At 38.3% G+C, this 24,531-nt stretch overlaps 1 protein-coding gene across 2 annotated transcripts; it reads right to left on the reverse strand.

Annotated features, from left to right (window-relative positions):
* Positions 1 to 9,437: 9,437 nt before the first annotated feature.
* HACD1 (3-hydroxyacyl-CoA dehydratase 1) lies at positions 9,438 to 22,068 on the reverse strand. 2 transcript variants are annotated; one of them, XM_042802150.1, is made up of 7 exons: positions 21,730 to 22,068; positions 17,851 to 17,968; positions 16,572 to 16,590; positions 16,402 to 16,484; positions 13,601 to 13,722; positions 11,095 to 11,273; positions 9,438 to 9,640 (listed from the first exon to the last, which is right to left on the reverse strand). In XM_042802150.1, exons 1-7 carry the CDS (start codon positions 21,855 to 21,857, stop codon positions 9,558 to 9,560), a joined length of 732 nt encoding a protein of 243 aa, XP_042658084.1. In that variant the 5' UTR covers positions 21,858 to 22,068; the 3' UTR covers positions 9,438 to 9,557. The 2 variants fall into 2 exon arrangements, with proteins under 2 accessions (XP_042658084.1, XP_032847581.2); XM_032991690.2 differs by having other exon boundaries at positions 16,402 to 16,490.
* Between the last annotated feature and the right edge of the window lie 2,463 nt (positions 22,069 to 24,531).

Consider the following 24,531-nt stretch of genomic DNA (forward strand, 5'->3'; position numbering starts at 1 on the left):
GATCTGATCCCATGGTCTGTATCTCTAAACCTACTGTGAACTTCAAACCTACCCAGCTGTGACATTTGAAAACCTGACCTCTTAAAGGCTTTTCTAAATTGCCACATCCTTCCCATGCACTATCTCAAGAGGTATTACTTGCAGATGAAACTTTTCAGTAAATAGTGTACCTAAAGAATAACAGCTGTTTAGAGCTCAGTGTACTTACATAGTAATTATTTCTCGGTTTCCCATGGAAGAAGAGTTGCAGTGGGAAACAACACTGGTTAGCCTGAGTAGTGCTCTGAGGGCATTTGCTATCATCATGCTACCTGTGGTTTCTGACAAAGAAATACTGAAATAATAGCTGACTGCAGCTGACTTTAAAAGCATGCCTAATTATCTCATTCAATATGTACCTGCTACAGGTCTTAGAGTTTCTAGTAACTAAGGAAGCAATTTAACCCCTTCCTCCAATTTAAGGTATCCAGGTTTCATTGTAGATCTCACAGCTTTGAATCTGAGCATTCCTTGATCAAAAAACCTCCATGCTTACCATCACCAAAACAAGGGTAATACCCTTTCTCAAGCAGAGGAAATACTAGCTAATATTACTTGGCCTCTGAACATTTTTATGTACAACAGTCACAGCCTCTTAGGGAAATATGAAATACACACTGAAGGAAGATCATCACTGGAGGGAAGCTATGGGCCTGTAATGGGAGTATAGCTGAGTAACAGAGAGGTTAAAGCCCCTTGAAAGGTAGAAATCCTAGTATTAGCACAAGGCACCTTGAGGGTTTGAGCATCACCTCTAAAGTGAAGTACATGCAGTCTGAATAGATTTACTTCTGCTGCTCGAAATATTAATGGTCTGAAGATGTAATCAGATCAGTCTAAAGCGCTATTTCTACCAAGAAATTCTTGACATCTCAGAATTAAGCTACATTAAAACACTGAGAGAAGGTGTTAATTCTTTTAACATATAGAAAGCAGCACCCGCAAACTGTGCAACTGCAGGCACATAGTGTGCCCAGAGATGAAAAACAAGAGCAGATATATAAATGGTACCACTCATCAGAGAAGCGTGTCTCATGTGTCTTCTCAATACCAAGGGCTAAATACCAAACTTGTTCCAGTCACAAGCACAGCAGCCATCCAGGAGTGACTGACTCAGAAACAGAGTCTCCTTTTCAGTTCCCTAAACATATATCCTATATACTACCATCAGCAGATGGCTACAGCCATTCACTCTTCACCCAACACAAAATGTTAGCTCTGTTGTTCTCTGCTGGCCTCCTGTCTTCTGCACGCTGTGCTCCCTCATACTTTAAGACCATAGGAAGGTGATGAGTTATCTCCAACTTAGTGCTGTTTAACAGCTCAAGGATTGTAGCAACTGTTCAGAGGAGTTGGAGTGAAACAAGAACTGACAAAACCCTGATGTTATTTACAAGAGATCTTGTGACAGTTTCCTCTCTGTCAGTAGCCTGCATAGATCAGAAGGAAACAAGACAAAAAGGGAATCATGCTTAAATACCGCATGCATTGAGAAAGATATCCTGAAGTATAATGCTCACTTCAGACAGATGGAGAAATCACTGTATCTTTCCCACAAACATGTGCAGCTGAGTTAAAGCTAATGAACAAGGAAGTGGATTACAAACCTGTCATAAACTCAAGGAACTCATGTATATGCCAACTACAAAAGCCCATTGACTTCATATTCAGTAGGTAATGATGTAAGTAGTTTGTAAATAATATACAGGTGGAAACAAAGAAACAACCCCACCCAACTTGTTCACACAAAACTGACATTATTCAGAACACTCATACAAAATATTAGTCTTTAATATTTTATCTTCATCCTGCAATTATTGGGAGAATTAAGTTATTTCTAAAAAATGTAGCCATTGCTCAATTTAGGAATATCAAGATTCACTGTTCTTCCACGGCGGACTACTGCTGGATCTGAGACAACTGAGAAAATCATCCAGGCCATATACTCATTCCCACACAGCAAAAAAAAAAAAAAAAAGTGGGAAATTAACAATCTAAAAAGTAGCTTAATTTTGGTTTCATGGAAAATAAAAAATATGGCAACACTACTTAATATGGTTTTTAAGATAAGACAGTCTGTCCATTTAAAAGGGTTGAGAAACATAGAAACCATGCCCTTTATTTTCTGACCCGAGTTTCACATGACAGTAACACATTTCTACCAGTAACTACTTACGTCTATTGATTTCTTTTTTAAAAAAAGTTCTGTATCAAGTACGAGCACAGTGAAATTTATAACATGATAGACAAAAGGAGACACTGCCTATGGATCAAACAGAGCTGAACAGGTAGACCCAAGACTTGAGCTACTCTTTCCACCCAAGAAAAGTTCGTTTGTGCCTCTACTTTCTTCCTATTAACCCTAAAATTTCAACATAATTTTAAAGATTTAGTACCAGAATATTTAGGATCTGGGCAGTGTTCTCTAGATTTCCAAGTCCTTGTCAACCACCATGTTACTGTAGTAAGCACAGATAACAAAATAAATAAAGAAATACTCATATGATTTAAATTATTATTTCTCCTTAAGAGTATGAAAGGGTTCAAAAATGTTTATACCTAAGAAGATAAATTTTCTATTTAGGAACCTCTAAAGGAATTGTTTCCAGGGTCTTTTTTTCTTGAGGTAGAACCTTTTGTTAAGAGTTTGCTGGATATGGTGTAGAGATTGGAAAGTTAAATCAATTGAGCCCCAGTCAGAGATGATCACTGTAAAAGACGCCTCCTGATAAGAATTCCATATTGCTATTCTCAGCAACATCACTTCACTTTGAATGAAAACAGGAGTAATGGCTTCCAGTTGGTTGCAAGCATTGGTTGCAAGATGCACAATTCTGTCTCTGTTTTGTCACCAGGTGAATCCCAGTCTTAATGGTCTTCCCAGACTTAATTTACACAATAAATTGTAATCTGCTGCCTTCAGTACTCAGATTTGTTTATTTCCTTCATGACTTGAAGGCCTATTCTATTATACAATGCAACTTCATACGTGATAAATTAAGAGGCACAAAAACTTGACTGCGCGCCCGGGATTCTCATCAAGAGCACTGGAGAGTGTTTGGCATGTGAAGCAGGACACCCATCTGAATCTTTTCTTGCTCGTCATTTGCAATTTGTTCTACTGAATCTGGAACAGCCACTTAAGGGCAGGCAAAGTGCCATTTTATGAGCATGGTATGAGCGCAGACTGCCAAGACACTACATATGAAAATTGAAGTTGCTCAGTGACAGCAGCATTCCAAACTAGGAATGTCCAAGCAGCTGGGAGGGCTGATCTACCCTGCCTATTTTTAATGGGATGTGTCATTGGGCCTAGGTTAATTTCAGAAATAAAAGATACTTCTGCAGATATGTAAAGGGAGTTTCTGTGACTCTGCTGAATTCAGATTATATAATGCAATAGTAGTGTAAGGCTGGAGGTTTCCTGGTCTTTTGGTGCGTTCCACAGACAGCGGTGCTGGGCGCAGTTGCACTGTAAAGCTGGGAGGCAGGCAAGCCACCGTAAAACAGCTACTGCACAACAAGCATGTGCTCTCTCCCTGAGAGTGCTAACAGGGAGGCTACAGTTTACTCCTTTGCAGGTAAATCCATATTTACACAGAACAGAATATGTGAATACCAACGTCCCATCATACTCCTGCTCAGATCAGTGGATATTCTTCCACTAGCTTCCATAGAAATCTGACTGGTTTATTGTTGGTAGAGAACCAGGACAAGCAAATCCTGTCCTTTAAATTTAGATCAGTAGACACTTCTGTGACTTTCAGATTAGAAGATCTATATCTCCATTATAATACATCTGACTAACAGGATTTAGCCTTTATAGGTAGTTAAACTCCTTGGGGTTACAACCACTTGATTCCTAATTCAAAAGAAGTAGGTGTGAATGCTCACATATTGCTTTATCGTGTTGTCATGGCAACAAAATCCTCATAGCTGCAATGTCATTGTTAAGTCATGGACAGCCAGAGGATGTTCACTGCCTGCACCCCCCTCAAAGGTTAATACCACCAAAAAGTCCTGTTCCAAAGCACTGAAATAGCCACTATTTTAATACCTATTACAGGACGACTGTAACGCAATTGTCTTCATACATGTTGACAGATGCTATACATTCTCTTTAAAGCCCTGGGTTTTCCCCTTTTGTTTGATAAACAAGCATTACTATTTAAACCTACCTCTTTTTAATGGAAAGTATTTTAAGAAATATAAACAGGAAGGCTGGCTAAGAGCAAATATGTTACAGGGGACCTCAAGATTAATTTGTGAAATAATTCCAGATAAAAAAGTATAGTATCTGTAAACAGATACAAGTCTGGTGTAACATGATGAGAATTTACACAAACTGCCTTCAACATGCTACAAAAAAAAAAAATCAAATAGAACATAGTTTAGAACATGTCTTTTAATTGATAATGAATTTCTACAGTGCTACAGTATTAACAATCTCTAAAACAAATATCTGAATCTATAGCTCAACAAATCTTATAATCTTTGCAAATAAATAAGTTATTAAAAGTATCGTATTATCTTGTTTTCCTGTCTGTGTAAACTGCTAATGATAACGCATTTCAGAAAAAATAACAATAATGAGCAGCTGTGGTGCATTTACATTACCAAGAATCTTTAAGTACAATTCTATACATGATACACTTAGATAAGTATTTCTATACTTACACTTTTAAAAAGCCATCAACTGAAAGGACATAAAATACATTCAAGACTGAACAGAGAAGCAAGAGAGCTGTGAATAAAAACACAACATGTTTCAGTTGACACAGCATGACACACAAAGTATTGTACATTTTAGAACTCGAAAGCCACAACCAGGTGCAGGCCTGAACTTGACAGCAAGTTCCTATGAGAGGGCTAGAGTTACCCAACGTCCAGGTTCCCCACAGTTTGTCTTGGTACAGCCTTAAATTCACTCGTCAGACATGCTCAGTTTCTTGATCTAAGAGTTCACATGACAGCTCATCTCAATTTGGTAATTTATAAGAATGAATCACTTACTGACATCTGTAAAGCCTTCAATCCTACTGAAGGCACTCAAGACCCCTAGAACACATCAGTGGCGTAGAGTTCCAGACACCGAACCAAGAGTACCACCCACTATTAAAGTGTGCTGTCATGAAAGCCAGTTCAAGGAGCTATCCTTGGCAAATATTAACCTGCCAGTTGAACAGCCTTGCAAAGCTTAGTAGGCACTAACAATACTGCAACTCACTTGAGTAAGAGAACACAGAGCTTTGCAGAAACATGAGGTGTTTGCTTCTTAAACAGTCATTGTAACAAACATAGAATAAAACATTTTAATGGGCTACAGTTAATCATCTATAAAAAGTGTATGTTCAGCATGAATTTAAATTGTAAACTGGTAATAAATAATACAGTATCTCCGAGCACATTTTTAAATACACATTATGAAATAAAATTTAATTTTCAGAAAAGCTTTCAACCTTTTTGTTAAAAAACACATTTAATCAATCCTTTATAAACAACTGCAGCCAGTTTGCCTGCCTGAAAATTCTGATTTATGAAGCCCTCCTGCCTAGTGCAGAACACCTACTTGTATTAACCTTCCTTCCTCTTTTTATTAAGGCAGATTAATTAAGAGCTAAATTCACAAAAACTGTCAATGTAGCAACTACCTTAAATTATAAGTTATTGTAATGGTTGTAATTTGTTTTCATTCTAGTTTATTTAGCAATCATATAAATATCCACATACCTACTAAAGTAAGCTAGTGTTAAGACTGTAAGTACCACAGTCAGAGCAGTAGCTAGACCTGTATTTAAAATGCACATATTTATTTCTGGGTAAGAAAAGGTAAGTTTCCTCTGGTCATAGAAAAGGTCTCTGTGCAACTCCCTGTTAACTAGTCATCACAATCTGTCCATTAACATGAACTTGGCTAAATGTTATGTTAAATGGGAATCTGAAACAGCACACTGCACCACTTCGCCAAGGCTGTTAATTTTGAACTGTACCATTGAGAACAGTGTGGCATAGCTATCTTGGCGTACCAGTATTTCAAGAAATATAGGCTTATAGATAGTACTAAAAGAGCTGAGTGGAGCAAAAGAACCCTTTTGTAACACGCCCTTTGTGCACAGGGTCAGAGAAGTGACAGCTGTCCACTACTGTTCACAATGACCTCAGTGACCCTCTTGGCAGCTAAGGTGGAAGGTGCAATTTCTCAGCCTCCTATTCCTTTGCACTGCCCATGCCCTGAGGCCAGAATCTGGCTCTAGACTGCGGAACAAGGTGATTCACCCAATCTGTCCCTGAACAGCCTTTCCCAGTGGGGCAGTGTGTGAGTGTTGGGGGGATCCTCAAGAAACTCAACTGCTTTCAGCTGGAGTTTGTAAAAAGGATGATGTGTTTATGTTACTACCAGTAGTAGGAGACGTCACCTGTTGAAAAAGGAATCTCCTTCCAAATGCCTTTTCCTGTGTAGAGTCATTTAAAAAGCTTCATAAGGTCATACTCTATATTAATCCATTCCAGAAGGCATATGTAGCACAAGAAAACACCTTTATATGAACAACTTTTTAAAGACTACATCAAAACATTAAAGATGCTGTTTGAATACATTCCTAATCTTTCATAAACATGAGGATTTCAATGTTTTAGAAAACCAGGAATATTGCAGAGAGGAAGACAAAAAGACAGGTGTCAAAAAGAAGCTGGAAAGAGAGCACCATATGAAAATCATACTTAACTTTTTATGTCCATTTAACAAGATAATTAAATATTTCATGATGTTATATTGAAGTTTAAGTAAACTACCTAGGATAAAATCCTGTCCCATGTGAAGTCAATGGTAAAAGGATTTTACCTGCAATTCTCACTAGCTTTGAGAAGACATTAAAACAAAAGGTATACATTGAGGCTTTAGTGAAAAGCTTGAATCAAAAAAGAAGTGGAAAAGAATATGTTGCTTGAGTTTTTTTAAAGTACTGTTGATTTATGAAAGTACAAACCCAAGATTTTACCAGAGTGCTGTATTTTTTTCATGTCACATGTACAAAAGGATATAAAAATAGCTTCTTGATTAACATATGATAATATCCTTAGGCCACAATGAAAACAAACATAACACAGTATTATACCGCAGGTATTCCTTTTGTTACAGGAGTAGTATCAGTGGGATACTCATCTGATCAAGGATTTCAAAATCACATATTTAAAGTATGCAATGAAATTTTCAATGAATTGATAGCTGTGGCCTTCAGTGAGCTGCCCTGACAGTGAAAAAAAGAGACACAGAACCTAATCTAAGCTTAGTTATTCGTATTTCATCACACTCTTCTGCTTTCTAACTGAGAAATATTTCTAAAAACCGCCATGATGTTCCTCATGGATCAAAAATCAAGTGAAGTTTACAAAACAGTACGCTAAGAACTTTGGACAAATAGAACTGCTAGCCTGAACAAGTGTAACAACTATTTTGTGATTCGGTGTTGTAAATGTAGTTTATATTTCAAACTTTTATCAATTTTAGCTGCATACAAAACACAAGTAATAAATTATAGCACCTTGTGTGAAATGTGTTCTAAAAAATACAAAGATTACAGCTTTTAAAATTGTAAGAAATACAACTATTCTATCCCAAGTGCACTATGCACCTGTAGTTTAAAAGGAAACTAATTTACAGGTAATGAAGACATGCATAAATATCACAAATTTAAGGCACAAAATGGAATTGGAAAGTCACAGATGTAGTAAATCCTTGCTTTTTCATCAAATTACCTGATGCACTAGAAAAAGGTGTATCTATAATTTTCAAGAAAGCTGTATTATCATAGAATCATTGACTCTAAAAATGAAAACTGCTTATTCAAGTATGTAGTCCAAACTCTTGCCAAAAGAGGATTGTTTTCCACTACTGCATTACATCTAACTTAAAACATTCCAAGCAATTGTGTGCATTGATAAGCACTACTGTGTCATTCCATAAGCTAACTGATCTCATTGGTAGACTCTTTCTGCTGATATTAATTGGATATTTACCTTGTTTCAAATTTATACAGTCAGTTCTAGGTACACCTTCATACTTGTAAAGCCTCTTCCTTTACATGTATGTCATATAGCAAAAAATTATACATACTTAACGACTCCGTTTTTCCAACTTCTTTCTCACTTCAGCTAATTTTGTTACTCTTCTCTGACTTTTCAGAATATCAACTCAGTTCCTTACCCCTGAGGTACGCAAAATATAAGACTGTACTCCAGAAATTACCTCAGCAATCACAAAGAGTATTCTGATTTCCAGCTGCCTGATGCATATAACCTCTTCGTCTGACATTAGTGATGCCAGAAGCAACTTTGCTAACTACACTATCAAGGCTTCTTACTACATTAGTATATTTCAATGTTCTCTCTCTCTCACTGAGCGTCCAAGTTTCCTCAAATGCATAACTTTTTCTCTGAATCTCTTAGGCTGCATCTAATTCGTTGGACCTCTCCCACGCAGGTATCACATAGTGTAATATCATCTGTAACTTTTCTTAATATACTGTAGATCCCTCTTTCAGATTATTGAAGACATTAAAAACAATTAGGTCAACACAGTACAAACAATTAATGGGGAGAGAGCAATTAAAATTGCGCAATGGTATGATTCAAAGCACAATTTATATTTTAAGACACTATTTCAAATATATCTTATCCCACTTAGCTATTTGTAAGAAGTTAAACAGCTCACTATAGCTACAGTTTCTAAATGCAATACCATATTTTTTCTGCATACATAATAAAACATAGAATAGGAAATATGCTGGCAATCAGTCTTCCTCTGCAAACAAGTCCCATTCCAGCCACTGATCAGAGAAAGGTAGGCACATCAAGTCTACTCCTCAGCACAAACTTTTAACCAGTTAATATTATATCTATTATTCTACATATCTTTACAATTACAAATGAAAATACACAGAGATCTAAATTTGCACTGACAATCAAGAATTCAACTCCTTTCAAAAGTCCTTCTGGAATTCTACAGTGTGATCCTGTAATTCAAAGAATGTTGAACAACATGCTAACAGTACTTATAACTGGAAAGGTATTATTTAATATAAAGCTTAAATAACATTTAAGCCACCTAATCTATGAAAAACATCATTACCTAATTTATGCTCTGTTTTCCAGAAGACTCACTTTCAGTACAATTTATCAACTCTCCTTTTGTTCTTGATGATGACTACAGGTCATAACAGAACTTTCAGAACAGGAAGCACAGCAGCCAACTATTCCAATTCTTAAAGCTATTTGTCAACCTACTGAAAATAAGAAAATAATTTGTCTGCAGAAATGCACAATTAAAAATCAAAGTGAAACCAAGGATGAAAAGGTAAGTCTGAAGATATATTAATTGTAAAATAATACAGTCCATGCTATTTTATGCACAGTTGTTTATTCTTGTTCCATGTTTTAAAACTTGGACTCAGAAAAATCACAGGAAGTTTTCTTTTTTTACCCTCTTTTTCCCATTAAAAGCACCAGTTACATGGCTTGATTCAATCGTCCTTTTCCACAATCACTTCTCCATGAAGCACCCTTCTTCTCTGCCGCAGCATGTGGAAGTAAAGTTGTGGAAATACTTGATCAAAGCATAAAAGAAAGCAAATTAGATAAAAAAATTCAATAGATCACATAACAGAAAAGTAAAATTTTGCAGAATTGAGGAAAAATTATGGCACACAATGCTATAGTTGGTTAAGGTAAATCATAGCAAGTCACAAACATTGCAGTGAATTACAAAACAGTAATTACTCAAAAGTCAGACAAGGCCTCCTGAATGTGTTCAAGGAACTTCCCTCCAATACTTTCTTTGTATAAACAGGACTTAACCAGTTGCCAGCAGTGCCTGAAGTTTTCAAATTTGTGCTAAAGTAAGCATGTTTGAATTAACACTTTGAGGAACATACAAATTTAACCTACTTGTTCAAGTCTGAAATGAGGAGCTCCCTTTCTCCTGGCCCTCTGAGATCTATTATATTACTGTCCTGCTGATACATTCAATCCTTATATTTAATGGATAGAAAATTTGATTTTTTCCTGAAGCATTAAGTTATATAAACAGTTGTAAAACTGTTAGTAAGTTATGATATCTTAGGACATATAAATCTCTTTCATTGGCCTGCATGATTTCTTGTGACAAAAAAATTCACAGTGTGTGTGCATAATGTGAAAGTCCATGTTTAAGGTCAACTTCTTAAACAAGTACCTTTTATGGATGCAGATCACAGACCCTTTTAACTGAATTTTTCCTTATTCTCAATGCCTCCTCCTAATCTCTCGCCTTGTTTCAAGCCTCATTGTCCAGATTATCTAAAATATTTTATTTGCCCATTCATGGTGCTGTATTTGAATCAGGTTGCTTTCTCCTTGTCTACACTGCTTAGGTACCAGTGGAAATAACATTGGAAGTAAAAGACAGATAGTCTCTCTAATCTTAGCTCTGGCTAGCCAATTGATCTGTGGCTTCTGTTATCCAGAAGTACAAGGACAATCAGGAGAATCTGATTAAATCAGGGACTGAAGTATGTTCAGTGAGGTCTGGGGGGTGGATTTCTGTGAAAATGAAATCTTGGAGAATACTGCTTCAAGTTTCTCCCGAGCATGCTCAAATGGTGATTTTAAGAGGTGACACATAAATGGACATTAATAGCAATATAAACAAGGCAAATCTCTGGCACAACTTGCAGGATAGTTTCTAAGCCATTGTTTCAAAGTGGCAGAGGCACTCGAAATTCTCAGCAACACAATTACAGACATTTCTGTGTGTAAGCAAAAAGGCTTTTTACTTTGTCCAAGTCTTATAAATGTTTTTAGCATATTCACTGACATTTTTAAGACCGCTTATGTTTTGAGGCAGGTAACAGGATGGAAAGTTTCAGTTTAACCAATTAGAGGACAGCAAAGCTCGGATCAACAGAAAACAGGCTGTAATAGTAGAAAGTGTTCAGCAAATTTAACTACAGGCAGTGTTTCCAGCATTGCTGCTTATTGATTATTATGTTGTTAGTGTTACTATAGTTAAGTAATACTTACATGGCACATAGGAGAACATGACAATAATAAGGAAGTAATAGTAGTCAAAGGAGACATTATATTTGTTGGGAAGTCTCAGTGAAAACATCCCTGTTTTCTTCACATAGGGTAAAGCAGCATATATGGTTAGCAGTTCACCTGCAACTCCAGCAGGATACAAAATGATAAAAAAGTTGTATCTGCATTAAAAAAAAAAAAAAAAACTTGTGAGAAACACCTCATGCATTTAAAATTTCCTCTTGCTATTACTAGTGGCACAGCAATGTATTACAGTAGTTCCTGCACCAAAATCAAGGACCACATCCTGAGTTGGCACAGAATACCAGCTTCAGTTACTTTGGACAGCATTGCTTAGGTTTACAGAGAATGCATTCCTCAGTCCTTTTATTTAAAACCAGCGAAGTATCAGAATGTTTCTATGTCTTTCTAATATTAAAGAGTAAAAAAAAAAAAAAAAAAAATCACAAATTTGTAGTCTCCAAATAATGACTTTTTTTTTTTTTTTTTTTTTAAATTTACTGATCTTGCTCCTGTTGTCACCGACAGGATTCAGACCAGGACTGGATCCCAAATTCAGATGACCCCATGTATCTTTGTCACAGTGCACACACACAAGGTCAACACTATGCATTATAACTTCTTTGAAGATAATGAAAACATTAAGAAACATGAGAAGCCTGTTTTACCCACTGCCACATGGGAAATCCAAATAATACTACATTTACCACTAATGGAAATGGTAAAAAGAAAATGAGTGCCAGAAACTTATCAGATCCATTTTAAAATGGAAAGAAGATGTTCAAATAAAAGGTGAAGGCATTTAGTGTAAGGAAAATGTGGATTGAATGCCATAGGCCACATAGGTGGTGACAAAATGAAAAACTTAATCAAAAGCGTTTGTGCCGTCCTTAGGCATAGTGCACCATGGAGATGCAGTTTCTCCTAAGGAACAGCTCTCGAGTTCACACAGGGAACAGCAATGAGAGCTGTTTCACAGAGAGAAAGGCACAGTGTGCACTCCATGACCAAAAGAGATAAGATCCAAAACAGCAGCAACCAAACATGAAACCCTCCTCGGAGCAAATGAGCTTAGCGGACTCACAGTCCAGGGAACAGATTAGAGGAGGTATAAACAGGAACTGATGTCATGACCTACACACAGTTTGTCTCTATGCAGTGAAAATAAAAAAAAAAAAAAAAAACAAAAAAGTCGGAATTCTGAACTAAAATTCAGAGCATATCTCTTCCATTAACAATGGACAGACAAATATTTTACAATTATAAGCTAAAGATCAGAAATTTCCAGCTCCCTTGGAGTACTGAATTTATGCCCACTTGTGCTGTTTGATTATCCATAAATCCTGATGGGATATTTTTGGACTCTATGAAAAGAAAATACATTTTCAAATGCTTTGTTTATAGTATATTTCACCATATATCTTTGCTGTGAGAATGTCAGTTTTCCCTATTTTCTATGATAAGGAAACAAAAATTCTGTCAGTCAAGACACACTGACTTGATGGCAAAAAGTGTATTTGTCAATATAGCACTTTCTGAATGCATTTCTCTTTCTGAAATTTACATAAAACATTATTAATGAAACCAGACCTGATTATTTTTAAGTTTGGCATTTACTGCTTAATCATAACCAAGCCTACCACCTTAGGTATTAGCAAAAAGATAATATATTATAAAAATGGATATAAATATCAAACATATAAAAGAAGTGCATTAGAAGCATCAGAACTGCATTATCTATAAAACAAAAATAAAGGAAAATAAACAAACACAGTCTTTTAAATAAGAGTCAGTTGTGCTGAATGTAGGTTAGATATTTTCCTTCTAATAGTGTCTGTCTGTCTTGCATGTATTTTTCAAATAATGACTACAGAGAATACTATTCTTCCAGTTAAGTCTCATGATAAACATGCAGTCTCTGTAATATATGTGATCTAGTGGCCAACCTTAATTATGCTTCAAAATCAAAGCAGATTTGATATGGAACACATTTTTTTATGTGGGCTAAGCTAAATCAATATTTAGCTTCACTACATGGATATAACCTTACAAAAGCTCTGATAAAGCAGAACTTCTCATAAAGTAATAATATGCGTACAGATTGAGTGACAACAACTCCCACATTTTCAAAGACCTGAAATCCACAAAGACTAGCACAGGTGCTTGTATTCAAAAGCATCTTAAGGAGTCACACTCTATGTTTAAAGGTGACTCCAAAGATAAAGAAAAAAAAAATAAAGTAAATGAAAGCAGAGTTCAAACCGCGAAACATAGAAAGCAAAGAACAAATCACACCCCAAAATCCCAACTAAAATATTTTTAACATTTTAAACCAAGTAACAATGATGCGAAGTACAGAAAGCAACCGACTTGCACTCTGCTGACACATAACCAAAGCTCAAACATCTGCTCTCCTGTGTGTTAGCTCAGCATGCGTGAAACTAACATGCACAGAACCATGAGAAACTGAAGTGCAAGACATCTCCACCTGGCCCATTTAATGAAGTATGGCAAATGGTTGAGCAGGTTGAATGTGTAGAAGGAATATCGAGTAATCTCTGTCACAGTCCATACGACCAGAAAAAGAATAACGCTCTCCTCATTCTGGATCTGCAGAAGTATAAAGAACCAACACTTTCTTCATCCTTAAGCTTCTTTTCTGTGCAAACTGCAACAATCTTCTGTTTAAGATATACAGAGCAGAACTAACATCTTGTAAAGAAAGAAAATTTTGGCATAAAAGTGATATGCTGAAATCATTATCATGTACAGTTCTTTATCATATGTATTTACTAACATACATTGTACAAACCGAGCAATATTTATTCATTATGCAAATATCAAATCATAAACCCCTATACTTAAGCTTATTCCTCTCTTCTGCATTTTCACTATGAAATCTGTTTCCCTCTTTTTATGTGTGGTTGATTTACTTGTTTATTTTCTCATTCCTCAAAATAGCAAGAAAAAAATGCTACAGAAGATACGTTCCTTTCATAATTGGTTTTTACCCATTCTGCATTTCACTACTCTGTCTCCTATACATTCTCTTACTTTTTATCTTGCTTCTTCCTCACCGTCTAATGCACGTCTCCACGAAACTTTACACAAGAGGAATTGCTTAGTATAATCTACTAACTGGAACTTGGTCACAGAAGATCGAATTTGGCAGACTTCAGGGAGCTGTAAGATAGTTAAGGAGCTGGAACACAGATGGATCACTAAATGAAGAGTAGTTGGTAGATCAGGAGCATTGGGCAAACTCACTCAACAATCCCATTTAAGTTCTGAGTCATTAAACTGCCTCATCGGTAGGTAGCACATATCTCTATCTCTGCTGTTTCAAAACATCAGTTCTTTTTCACTCTAAGTGAACAAATAAACAAAAGTCCCCAAATACAAAAAAGGCACATGGGGATCTATTACAAACACTACCTTCTGAGAAGTAGAACTACACGCAAGTAATTTTCTTTTCTTTAAAAGGGGAGGAATTTTGTAATACACTTCCATGCCTGAAGTCTGAAAAGCTCCAGGGATGTCTGTGAAATAAAATAAAGTAACACAAGTTTTGTTAAAATTACAAAAAAGGGAAACGATTTTTTAAAATAAAATGCAACATGGTGACAAAGCTTAATACATCTTAAAGATGCTGAAAATCCACAACTCTGTCAAAAGTCAAGAAGAATTTTATAAGTGCTCATCATCTCATAAAATTGTGCCCTCAATGTGTCAGTCAGAGAAGGTGCACTTTCAGTGAAAGGATCTCACCAACATCACAAAAGGAGATACAAAAAGACTGCCGAACTCACAAATAGAAACAACTAAAGTGCAAAGACCCAAACAAATAAGCAGAGGTAAAGACAGAATTAGGCTGTTCTTAGCCTCATGTGGTTAGAGACAAACACTAACAACCCAAACTTGGATTCATGTCACAGTGCTAAATTCAAGCAGAAGAGCTTTAAATAAGTATGCAGAGAATTCCTATCTGTTGCCTTTCAAATCTCCAGTGTAGTAGAGAGATCTGGGTCTGGCTATTATCACTAACGTGCCTCTCACCACCTAAGGTGACTGAACATTCATGCCTGCGGAGCAGTAACAGTGTGAAATACAATCAGACATATATTCAGATGTATTTTTTCTTGGACATAGCTTGACCTACTGTACTGAAGATAGAGGAAACAAAAGAAATGACTGGATATGCTAAAGATTTAATCCACTGCAGATAATAACAAAATGGCAAAATGCAGTGCTATATTCCAGCATTCATGTAAACATTCAATATAAAAAACTTGTTAATCTTTGAGACATTTTCCCTTAAGGAAAAAATGAAAACACTTAGCTTACAAAACCAAAACAAAACAAAGCAACACCCAACACTATGAAAAGCCTATTCCATGTTAGAAAAGCAACAGTGAAGGAAAAGATGAAGTGTAGAAAACAGTCCTCTGTGAACTGAAACAAAGGGATTTGGTAACTGAGGCAGGTGCTATGATACCCCATCAGCAGAAAGGCATATGCCATCTGCTGGTGAGACAGTTTAATGGCTCAGCTTTTTAAGTTTAAAGAAATTCAGAAGCACAGACTCAAAATCCATCACTTAATTCTTACATGCCCTTCAGAGAAAGCAGACCTCAGAAACTGAACTAAATGTCCTATCTACTAGTTGTAAGCAGTCTGCTTGTTTCATTCTGCTAGCAAATCACTAGATTTACAATAACCACCTACAGTCAGGCAAATAAACTATCGACATTTATACAGGACCTCAAGTGTCACTGTGGCATGCTGGATGACTTGATATATTTTTAATGACAAAAATGCAGTATGCATGCCACCAAATGTTAATATTACCATAATATTAAACCTTGAGAAGGTTCTGAAAAGAAATTACAAAATCACAACCATGTTTATCCAGGTAAATTCAAGTCAAGACCCATTTTCATTTAGAGTAATTCAGTAAGTGCTAATTTAAGTTTTTGAAAGGAAAATAGTAACACTATGGTAGATTTGGTGGTAAATAACAGCAGTAGTCATTGATCTCACTTAGGCAGACCACAGCTGGCACGATGCTAAGGACAGTGCTGATTCACAGCTAAGAGCCAAATTCAGGCTCCTGAACAGAAGCACGTAAGTTCCATCCTGTAACACCAACTTCCAAAATTGCACTCAAGTATATACGTATTCTCTGTAGGAATGTCATTAATTTTTAAATTGGTCTTCCTTGTGAAATGAGAACTATATTAATAGCTTCTCCTTAAATACAATCAAAATGTGACTTGCTCACACACATACCTGTTTTATACTATGTGCAATGAACCACACCATGAAGATTCTTGAACTCACTTGGACCCCAGTCACAAGCACAGATGTGCGAACTATTCCTTAAAAAGAGAAATATGTTATCTCTGTTCCACAATTCATGTTTCAATTAGTTACAGGAGAAACTAAAACAAAGAACTCACCAACTGCACAGTGGACTACCTGTAAATAAAAATAAGTTAGAGGTTACTGATGTACAGTATGTTACTATCTACACTATAAACATGGCCTTTTGATAGTAATATAATCCTAGGCTTAATTCTGAAGGAAAACCGTTTTTTTGTCTCCAACTAACAGCCTTTAAAAAAAATACATGTCAGAGCCCTGGTAACCAATGCTGTGGTGGGCTCAGTATCTGATCTGTGTAAACACATGAAAGAAATTTATTTTCCTAACTAATTGTACATATTACATATCTAGATACTTACAAATCATTTATTTTTTCAACTAGTAAGCTCCTCTTCCATTATCTTATTCAAAGAATTTTACAGGACAGTGTAGAGGGAGTCATATAAGGACAGTGTAGGAGCCATATAATGGGATACTAAACACATAGCAATTTTAAAATGTTCTGTATTCATTACAGATTAATAACATTATTATAATTTTACCAAGGACACCTAGGAACCTTCAGATTTATTGCATTTTCTGGGCAGTAATGTTTAGCAAATAGAGTGCTTTTCATTATTTTCAGAGATTTGAGTAGAATTACTTATTGTGAAAATTTAACAGCATAAAAGCCTATATACAGCTGGCCACATGATTTTATTAGCTGCTTAAACTATAGATCTTGTAGGCAGATTGAGAAAAAAAGTTTAAATGTAGATAGGCACTCTTTATTGTGCCTGGGAACGAACTGTAAGTGCTCAATACATACAACAGTTTCATTCCATTGATGTACTATAAACTGAGACCACTAGTAGATAGTTGGCAAAAGTGGTACTATTTAAAGAATACTTTGCACAACTTGCACAGACCCTGTTGTAACAGATTATATGGGCTATATGAATCCAGTCTGGAAATAAGCAGAAGCAGGAAAGACACAGAAGGATAATGAGTCTAGTGTAAGGAATAACTGGGAAACTATCATCTCTGGAGATGGGAGGTGAGCTACCTACCACCCTAGAGGGTTGATCTGCTGGCTGGAATGCCTTCAGAAATTTTGCCTTTTGAGTTAAAGACTCTCAAATCAAAGAAGTTCCCAGGCAGTATTTGATTTAAAGAAATATTAGAGTTAAATTTAAAAAAATGTGCCCATTTGTTTCAACTAATCAGCTTGCCCCCCAAAAAACATTCATTAAATAAGAAAGTTAAAAGGACTTTAAGTACTAATATAATATTTTTATATTAAAATCAGGTTAAGAATGTGTTTTGCCTATGAAACGCAGCATCCAGTAAAGCAAACTAATGTTTAAAATTTACCTCAAGCAAAGCAAATGTCTGGAAAAATTTAAGCGTCTTTTGAACGCTTCTGAATAAGCCTCTATGTGTTCCTTTCTGTATATAAAACCGCACCATGGCAATACCTAATACCAGCCACCTACAAAAGAAAGAGAATGTATACATTTCAAATTAGAATTCTAAAAATATCCATCCATCGTAAATAATTTAGTAGAACATTTTCTTCACAGACTATGTTTGTTTCTTCACTTGTTGGTGTTCTTAGATTATTAAAAATACCTTTAGACATAAATATTATATAATGTTATGTAAACATTACACTCTTTCATCTCTTTACTTGGAAATGGATTGAGAATTATTTGTTTACCTTCACAGGATTGACTTGAATTGAAGGAACCCCCCAAAATCTCAGGCCCATGAGACTTTTCACTAGCAGTGACTACGTACTTTTACTATTAAATCCTCATGGATCTTTACTGTGAATTACTATTATTTGAAAACACGTGACAAACTCAGCACTGAAGCCACTGTTTTGGGTCACAGGCTTGTATAAGTAAACAACTGGAACACACACACACATAATTTTTACATTTTTCATGGCCCCTCAAATCATAATTTTCAGAACTGACTAGTGATCTCAATGCTTCTGTTTGTGATTGTCCAACTGAAATTACCTTTACGATTCAGTTTTCAAAAGTGTTGAGAAGTCATCTTTGAAAATCATACTCCAAAGTGCTGAAAGATGGGTGCTCTATGCTCCCGGCTTCCAGAGGCAGGTATATTTAACTAGCATATTTGATGGTGTTGGCTAATTTTTTAATATTTTTTTAAGGAAACTGAACAATGATATCAACTGATAACCCTTCCAACGTAAAAGAAAGTAAGTTACAGTATCTTTTAATCAAACTGAAAGTGGACATAAAACTTAAACTGAGATCTCAAATGGAAATTGAGACTAAAAATAACAAACTTCTAAACTGTGGTGTGTTGCTCATCACCACCCAGCCCAGCCCCAGTATAATAACCAAAGGCTAGCACAACCCCTTCCGCATAATTAATCCACGTTTATATAATTAAGATTTTCAAAATAGTATACTATATGTTCCATCATTAATGCAGATCTATAGCACATTCTTAGAAATATCATGCTAGCGAGATGCCTTGAAATGTCAGGTTTCAATCCTCAAGGGCTAAGAAAGTACAAAAATTCTTTAAGATAGACTTGCAGGCATAACCAGAGCTATGGATAAGTATTTTGAGAGGTAAAAATTAAAATATAAAAATTACAATAACTTTAGCTTAACTTCTTGTCTGATGGTATTTGGAATAATTACTCAGTCCTTTCATTCTATATAAAGCCATAGCAAGCACGCTGTACAGCGACATGAGCTCTGGCTAAGGATGGGCCCAAGTGACAAAGCAGAGGGCTCAAAGAAATACTCAGAGGCAGATTCAGAAAGCAGATAAGTGTTTGGATAAATATTTATATAAACATTTGCATAAATATTTAACACATCTCCTGTTCTTATACTCTTCCCTTGGAAACAGGGTACCAGGAAATACTGACCTTTGGTCAGACCTGTTACACTGTAATGGCATGAGAGTTGCATGGATCGTGACAGCTCTCTGTTAACCTCAAATGGCATGTACTTCAGTATCAGTCCCTTAACAACTCTTACATACGGTGGCTACATCTACGTGGTCACTTGGCATGGCCCCTTCCAGCACTTCACGATGGCATTTCAAACTCACATAGAGTTAGTCAGCCTTCCCCACATGGTGGAAATGATTCCCTTCCTTGATCCCTTCTACTTGAAGCCCATGAAGCCGATCTATTAGAGCTCCAAAATTTGCCCCCACAAGTGTTACTTAGATTTTATAATGGATTTTAAATCTGAGTGCATTAATCTGAGGTTGTTTCCCACCGCTGTGGAAACGAGGAATTAATGGACTACTATCGCTGGTAGTTCTTCACAGTAAAGCTGCCCTTTTTATAGTGAAGTGTTTGACAAGAGGAAGGTGACAGAGAGTTTAGCTGGCAGCATGAATGGTGACAGACACAGCTTTGTCCTAGCCCTAGACTGAGAAGTCATAATACATCTAATCTAACAAGGCATTTTCTGCACCGCGTTCTGTAACAAAAGGGTTGCAGAGAGAAGTAATCTTGTAATACACTCAGAAGCAAACACGTTTCTCTTAAATTTTTATTTGAACATGAATTTCTGTAGATCAATTTATTCAGTTGTCAGTGGCTTTGACTCTGGATCTCAGGAAAGCTCTTGTACTGAGTATTACATATCACCAGGAAATGGAAAACAATTTCTGTAATAAAGGTAGCATTTCCAGTTGGGACTTTCAGTAAGATTGGGTCATTTTAGTCCCTTAAACCTTTGCTATAAAGAAAGATAAGCCTCAATATTTTATTAGAATGGTTGTTAACATGCAATTATGTATTAGTTTGTTAAAACTCTAGAAATACTTTGCTATGTTGCACTGTCTGGACAAAGATGCTGTTCTTGTCACTTATTTATCCTGTGTGGTGAGCCTGTTAAGTATCGCTCCATTTCAAATATTTACTTTTCTCTTAAATTGTATCCGTAGAAGATGGTAAGAATTTGTTCCTCTTAATTCTCTCTTTCCACATAAAATATGCAATTTTGCATGTCTTAATCCCTTTTGATATTAATTGAAGGTGGGAGAGAAGGAAGTAAGAGATACTGAATCATCACCTAAGGTCAAAATTAATATGGCTTGATAATCTTCTACAGATCTATAAAAGTCAGTGATAAGAGTCAGTGTTCATTAGCAAATTCACACATGGAGCATGAGGCTGGGAATTCAATGAGATAACATCAACCTGCCAGCCAGAAAAAAAAAACATTCAGTAAAAGCACTTCTGAAAAGGTGCTGCTACAATATACGAACAGACTTGAATGCGTGTTCAGGATTCACATATGATAGCGAGAAGAAAGCCATTACGATCATACTTCTGGCTTTCTGTATCAGTGCTTGAACTCCTGCTCCAACTACAGCATATCAGTTTTGCTCTATGAGATTCAACGGGCAGAGAGTTTTTTTATGCATGTAGAAATTGTTTGTTTGTTTTTCCCAAGAGTTAGTGAACAGGACAAATTTTCAAGAAGTGAAAATATGTGATTTAAGCACTAACAACATAAACCTGAGTGTATTCAAAACAAATACCCGCTTTCCTCAAAGCAAAGCACCGCAGTGTGGAGCACTAGCTCAAACGAGCCCCTTGCGTAACTACAGCTCTTTCCCCTCCACCCACGCCCTGCCCATCGCTAGATGCCCACGCTCGGCTCGGGACGTTACTACCTCGCAGGGAGCCGGTGCGAGCTCCTCCGCTCGCTCAGATCCAGCGCTCACGGACCTGAGCCAGCTACCCCAGCCGCGGCGGGAACCGCCGCCCGCCCAGGACAGCTCGTTCCGAGACCCCCGGTGGCACCGAGGAGCGCTCTCGCCTCCCCGCGGCCGGCCGGCAGCCCCCGCCCGGCGAGGCGCGGGGGGCCGGCCCGGAGGCGGGCGGCGGCGGAGGGGCGGCGGCGGCTGTGCCCAGGGACGCGGCACCCCCGCCCGGCATTCCTCTCCCGGCTATACTTAACCTCTGCGGCGGGCTCCGGGTGACGCGCTGGCGGCTGGCAGCGCTGCACCGTATTAGGCAATGCCCGGCGGGCAAGGGCTAGCCCCGCTCCCGGCGGCTTCCCCGCGGCCCCGGCTCTCACACCCGGTTGCCCCACGGCTACGCCAGCCTGCCGGGTCCGCGGGACCCCGCCTCGCCGCCGCCGCCCACCACCCGGCTCCCACCGCCCCCGCGCTGCGGCTCCGCGCCCCGCTGAGGCGCCGCGCTGCCTGGCCCACGGCGTGCCCGCGCCCGCTTACCCCGCGGTCATGGCGACGTTGTAGAAGATGAGCCAGGCCGTGGCCAAGGCGCCCAGCCTCCGCTTCTTGCCGTTCTCCTTCTCCTCCACCGCGCCGTTGCCGCCTCCGTCCTCCTCGCTGGACGCCATGGTTCCCCCCGGCCAGGGAGCGAGAGGCGCACACCCGCGGGGAGGAGGGGCTCCCTCCGCGGCGGGGCTGAGGCCGCGCTGACAGCCGGGCCTCGCGCTGTCTCTCACCCCATCTGTCTTCCTCCGGGGCCGCTGCTCGCCGCCAGCTGCTCGCTCGGCGCTGCGCGCTCCTCCCTCTTCGTCGCAGGGGCTTCCCGGGGCGCGCCAGACCCTCCGGGGGCGGTGCGGGGCGGCCGCCGGGCGGGCAGGGCCGCGGCCGCCGGGCGGGGCGGGAGAGGCCGGCGGCGGCCCGCAGGGGGGTCCCCGGGCGGGCACGGCGTCACGCCGCTGCCCCCTCCCGCGTGAGGAGGCGCCTCGGGGGTTGGTACCGCGTCTCCAGCCTTGCTGGTGACCCTCGGGCAAAAGCCCACCCCAACAAAACTGACGGGAAATTCCACAGTTCTTGAAAGGATAGAAATGCGTGTCTGAGGCTGAACACCTGGGAGTCGGGTCAGAGACCCAACTGGTGGCAACACGCCCAGGCTGCCACCTCAGAGGCCTGACAGCCACCTGCCAGGGTGACCCTGGGGACAGGACACCTTCCAGTCTGGTAGGCAGCAACAAATACCACCCTTGATACGCAAGGAAGACTAAGGCCTGAGAAGGGGGGAAATGTCTTCCTAGGGCCTGAGGAGAGCCCAGCTGGCAGACTGAAGGATGAGATTTGGATATTCATGCTCTCTCAAACTGTAGGCCTGCTCCCCGCGTCCACACCCTTCGAAGGTGCAGGCTGCACCAGCCGCCCTGGCTCCTGGCTCAGTCTGAGCCGGCCTGGGGATGCCGTTCACTGCTTCGGGCAGCATACATGTAGCTGCAGGCTCCTCATTTCCACAGCTAAGCATGGTGACCACGGCCACGCTGCCCAAACACCTTGAACACTGACGTATATAGACAGAAGAATTCCGAAAGTGGGTCGGGAAATATCTTTGAGATGCTACTATTTCAGTCCTAAAATATTTCAAGAGTCCAAGTGTATCTCCTTTAGGATGGAGTAGGTCATCTCAACATCGAAAACACCTGGATGGTGTCAGCTCACAGGCCTTCAGGTAAAAAAGAAAAGTAGATGTGCCATATAAAAACTCAGTCTGTCTTCATCTCCTCACCAAAGCACACAAGCAGATGTTTAGCTTTCAGCCTCACAATACACACCCACTCTCAACAGCAAATGTATATAACGTGCATACAAAGTAGTTATGTATGTGCTAGTAAGATTATAGTAAGTACCGATATTATATATACACAGATGCTTTTCATGTTCTAGTAGTCATAAATATAACCCAATTTGGGAATCCTATAGTTAAAAAATCCAGGGAAAGGAATTTACACACATGATTGAACAAACTAATTCAGAAGTTTTTGCCAACCTTGGGCTTCAGGGAACAGTGCAAGGAACTGTGTAGTGAGGAAATATGGGATAGTCTGAGCCTAAATTTCATCTCAGTGTAACAGTTACAAGTTGGTTTAAACTCTGTAGCTTTCCAAAATACTTTCTATATTTACTATTTTAATTCTGGGTATTCCTGCTATCTTACACCTTTTTTTCCGCTCCAATTTCACTTCTCTTTCAAAACTTTTCTAGCTTCTTGTCTTTGTTAATGCAGTGTTGAAATGGGTATCACAAATTAACTATGTACCCTCAGTAAAGAGTTTTTTGGCTCATTTGAATTTGCCAATTTATGACTTCATTAACTGATGAAGACTTTCTAACTTTAAACTATGATACATGGAGGAACACATGACCTGATCCCAATTCTTATTATTAGTTGTGATTTTTAAATACTTTTAGTTATCCTTTGCCATTTCTCTCTTGAGGTTTTTCCACAGCAGTGTTGAGGGAACAAATCCTATTTCTTTCTAAAGTAAACATTTTCCACTTTTAAATCCCTCCTTGAATATTCTCCATGCTTTTGCACAGAATCTTTTGAAATTTGATAAGCAATGTTTGATATATTTTCATTAGACTTCTGTATTACTTTCCTTCCCGTTATTTATTTACTTAAACTTATTGATTTTGGATTCACAAATTATCTGCAATGTTGACCAGGTTTGTCTTCAGTTGACTTAGTCAATTAAGAGCTTATTAGCAAAGATAAGTAGCTCAATGTTTTTGCTCTAATATTGTGGTTTTTAATTATGAGCATACAGTTTCTCTTCCTATGGCATTACCCATTCACCAAATTGATGAGAAATTTCTGAATATCCTCATCATTCTTTTTGGATTCGAATTAAGTAAACATTTTGTGTTGTTTGCAAGTTTTGCCATCCCGCACTTATCTATGTTTCCTGACCATTTATGAATATATTCAGCACAAAACTTATTACAGAACTTGCATAAATACCCCATTGATTTATTTTTGCCATAATAAAGAAAACTTTCTCTATGATTCTGTTTCCTGTGTTTTGATCCATGGAGATATTTTGTTCCTTAATCCATATCTGCTTCATACCCGTGGTAGTTCCTGTGTGACAATTTTTCAGCAGCATTTTCAAAATGTGTTTGTTGTGTTAATAATTTTTTTAAAAATATGTTTTTGTAATGACATGTTCCAGGAATTGCAATAGATAAGTTGAAACGTAGTTTCTTTTTCATAAGTTTTCTATTGTTATTCTTTTAATCATTATTTCTGTCAACTTA

The sequence above is a fragment of the Tyto alba genome, unplaced genomic scaffold, assembly GCF_018691265.1.
Source record: "Tyto alba isolate M040663 unplaced genomic scaffold, T.alba_DEE_v4.0 Super-Scaffold_38, whole genome shotgun sequence".
Lineage (NCBI taxonomy): Eukaryota > Metazoa > Chordata > Aves > Strigiformes > Tytonidae > Tyto > Tyto alba.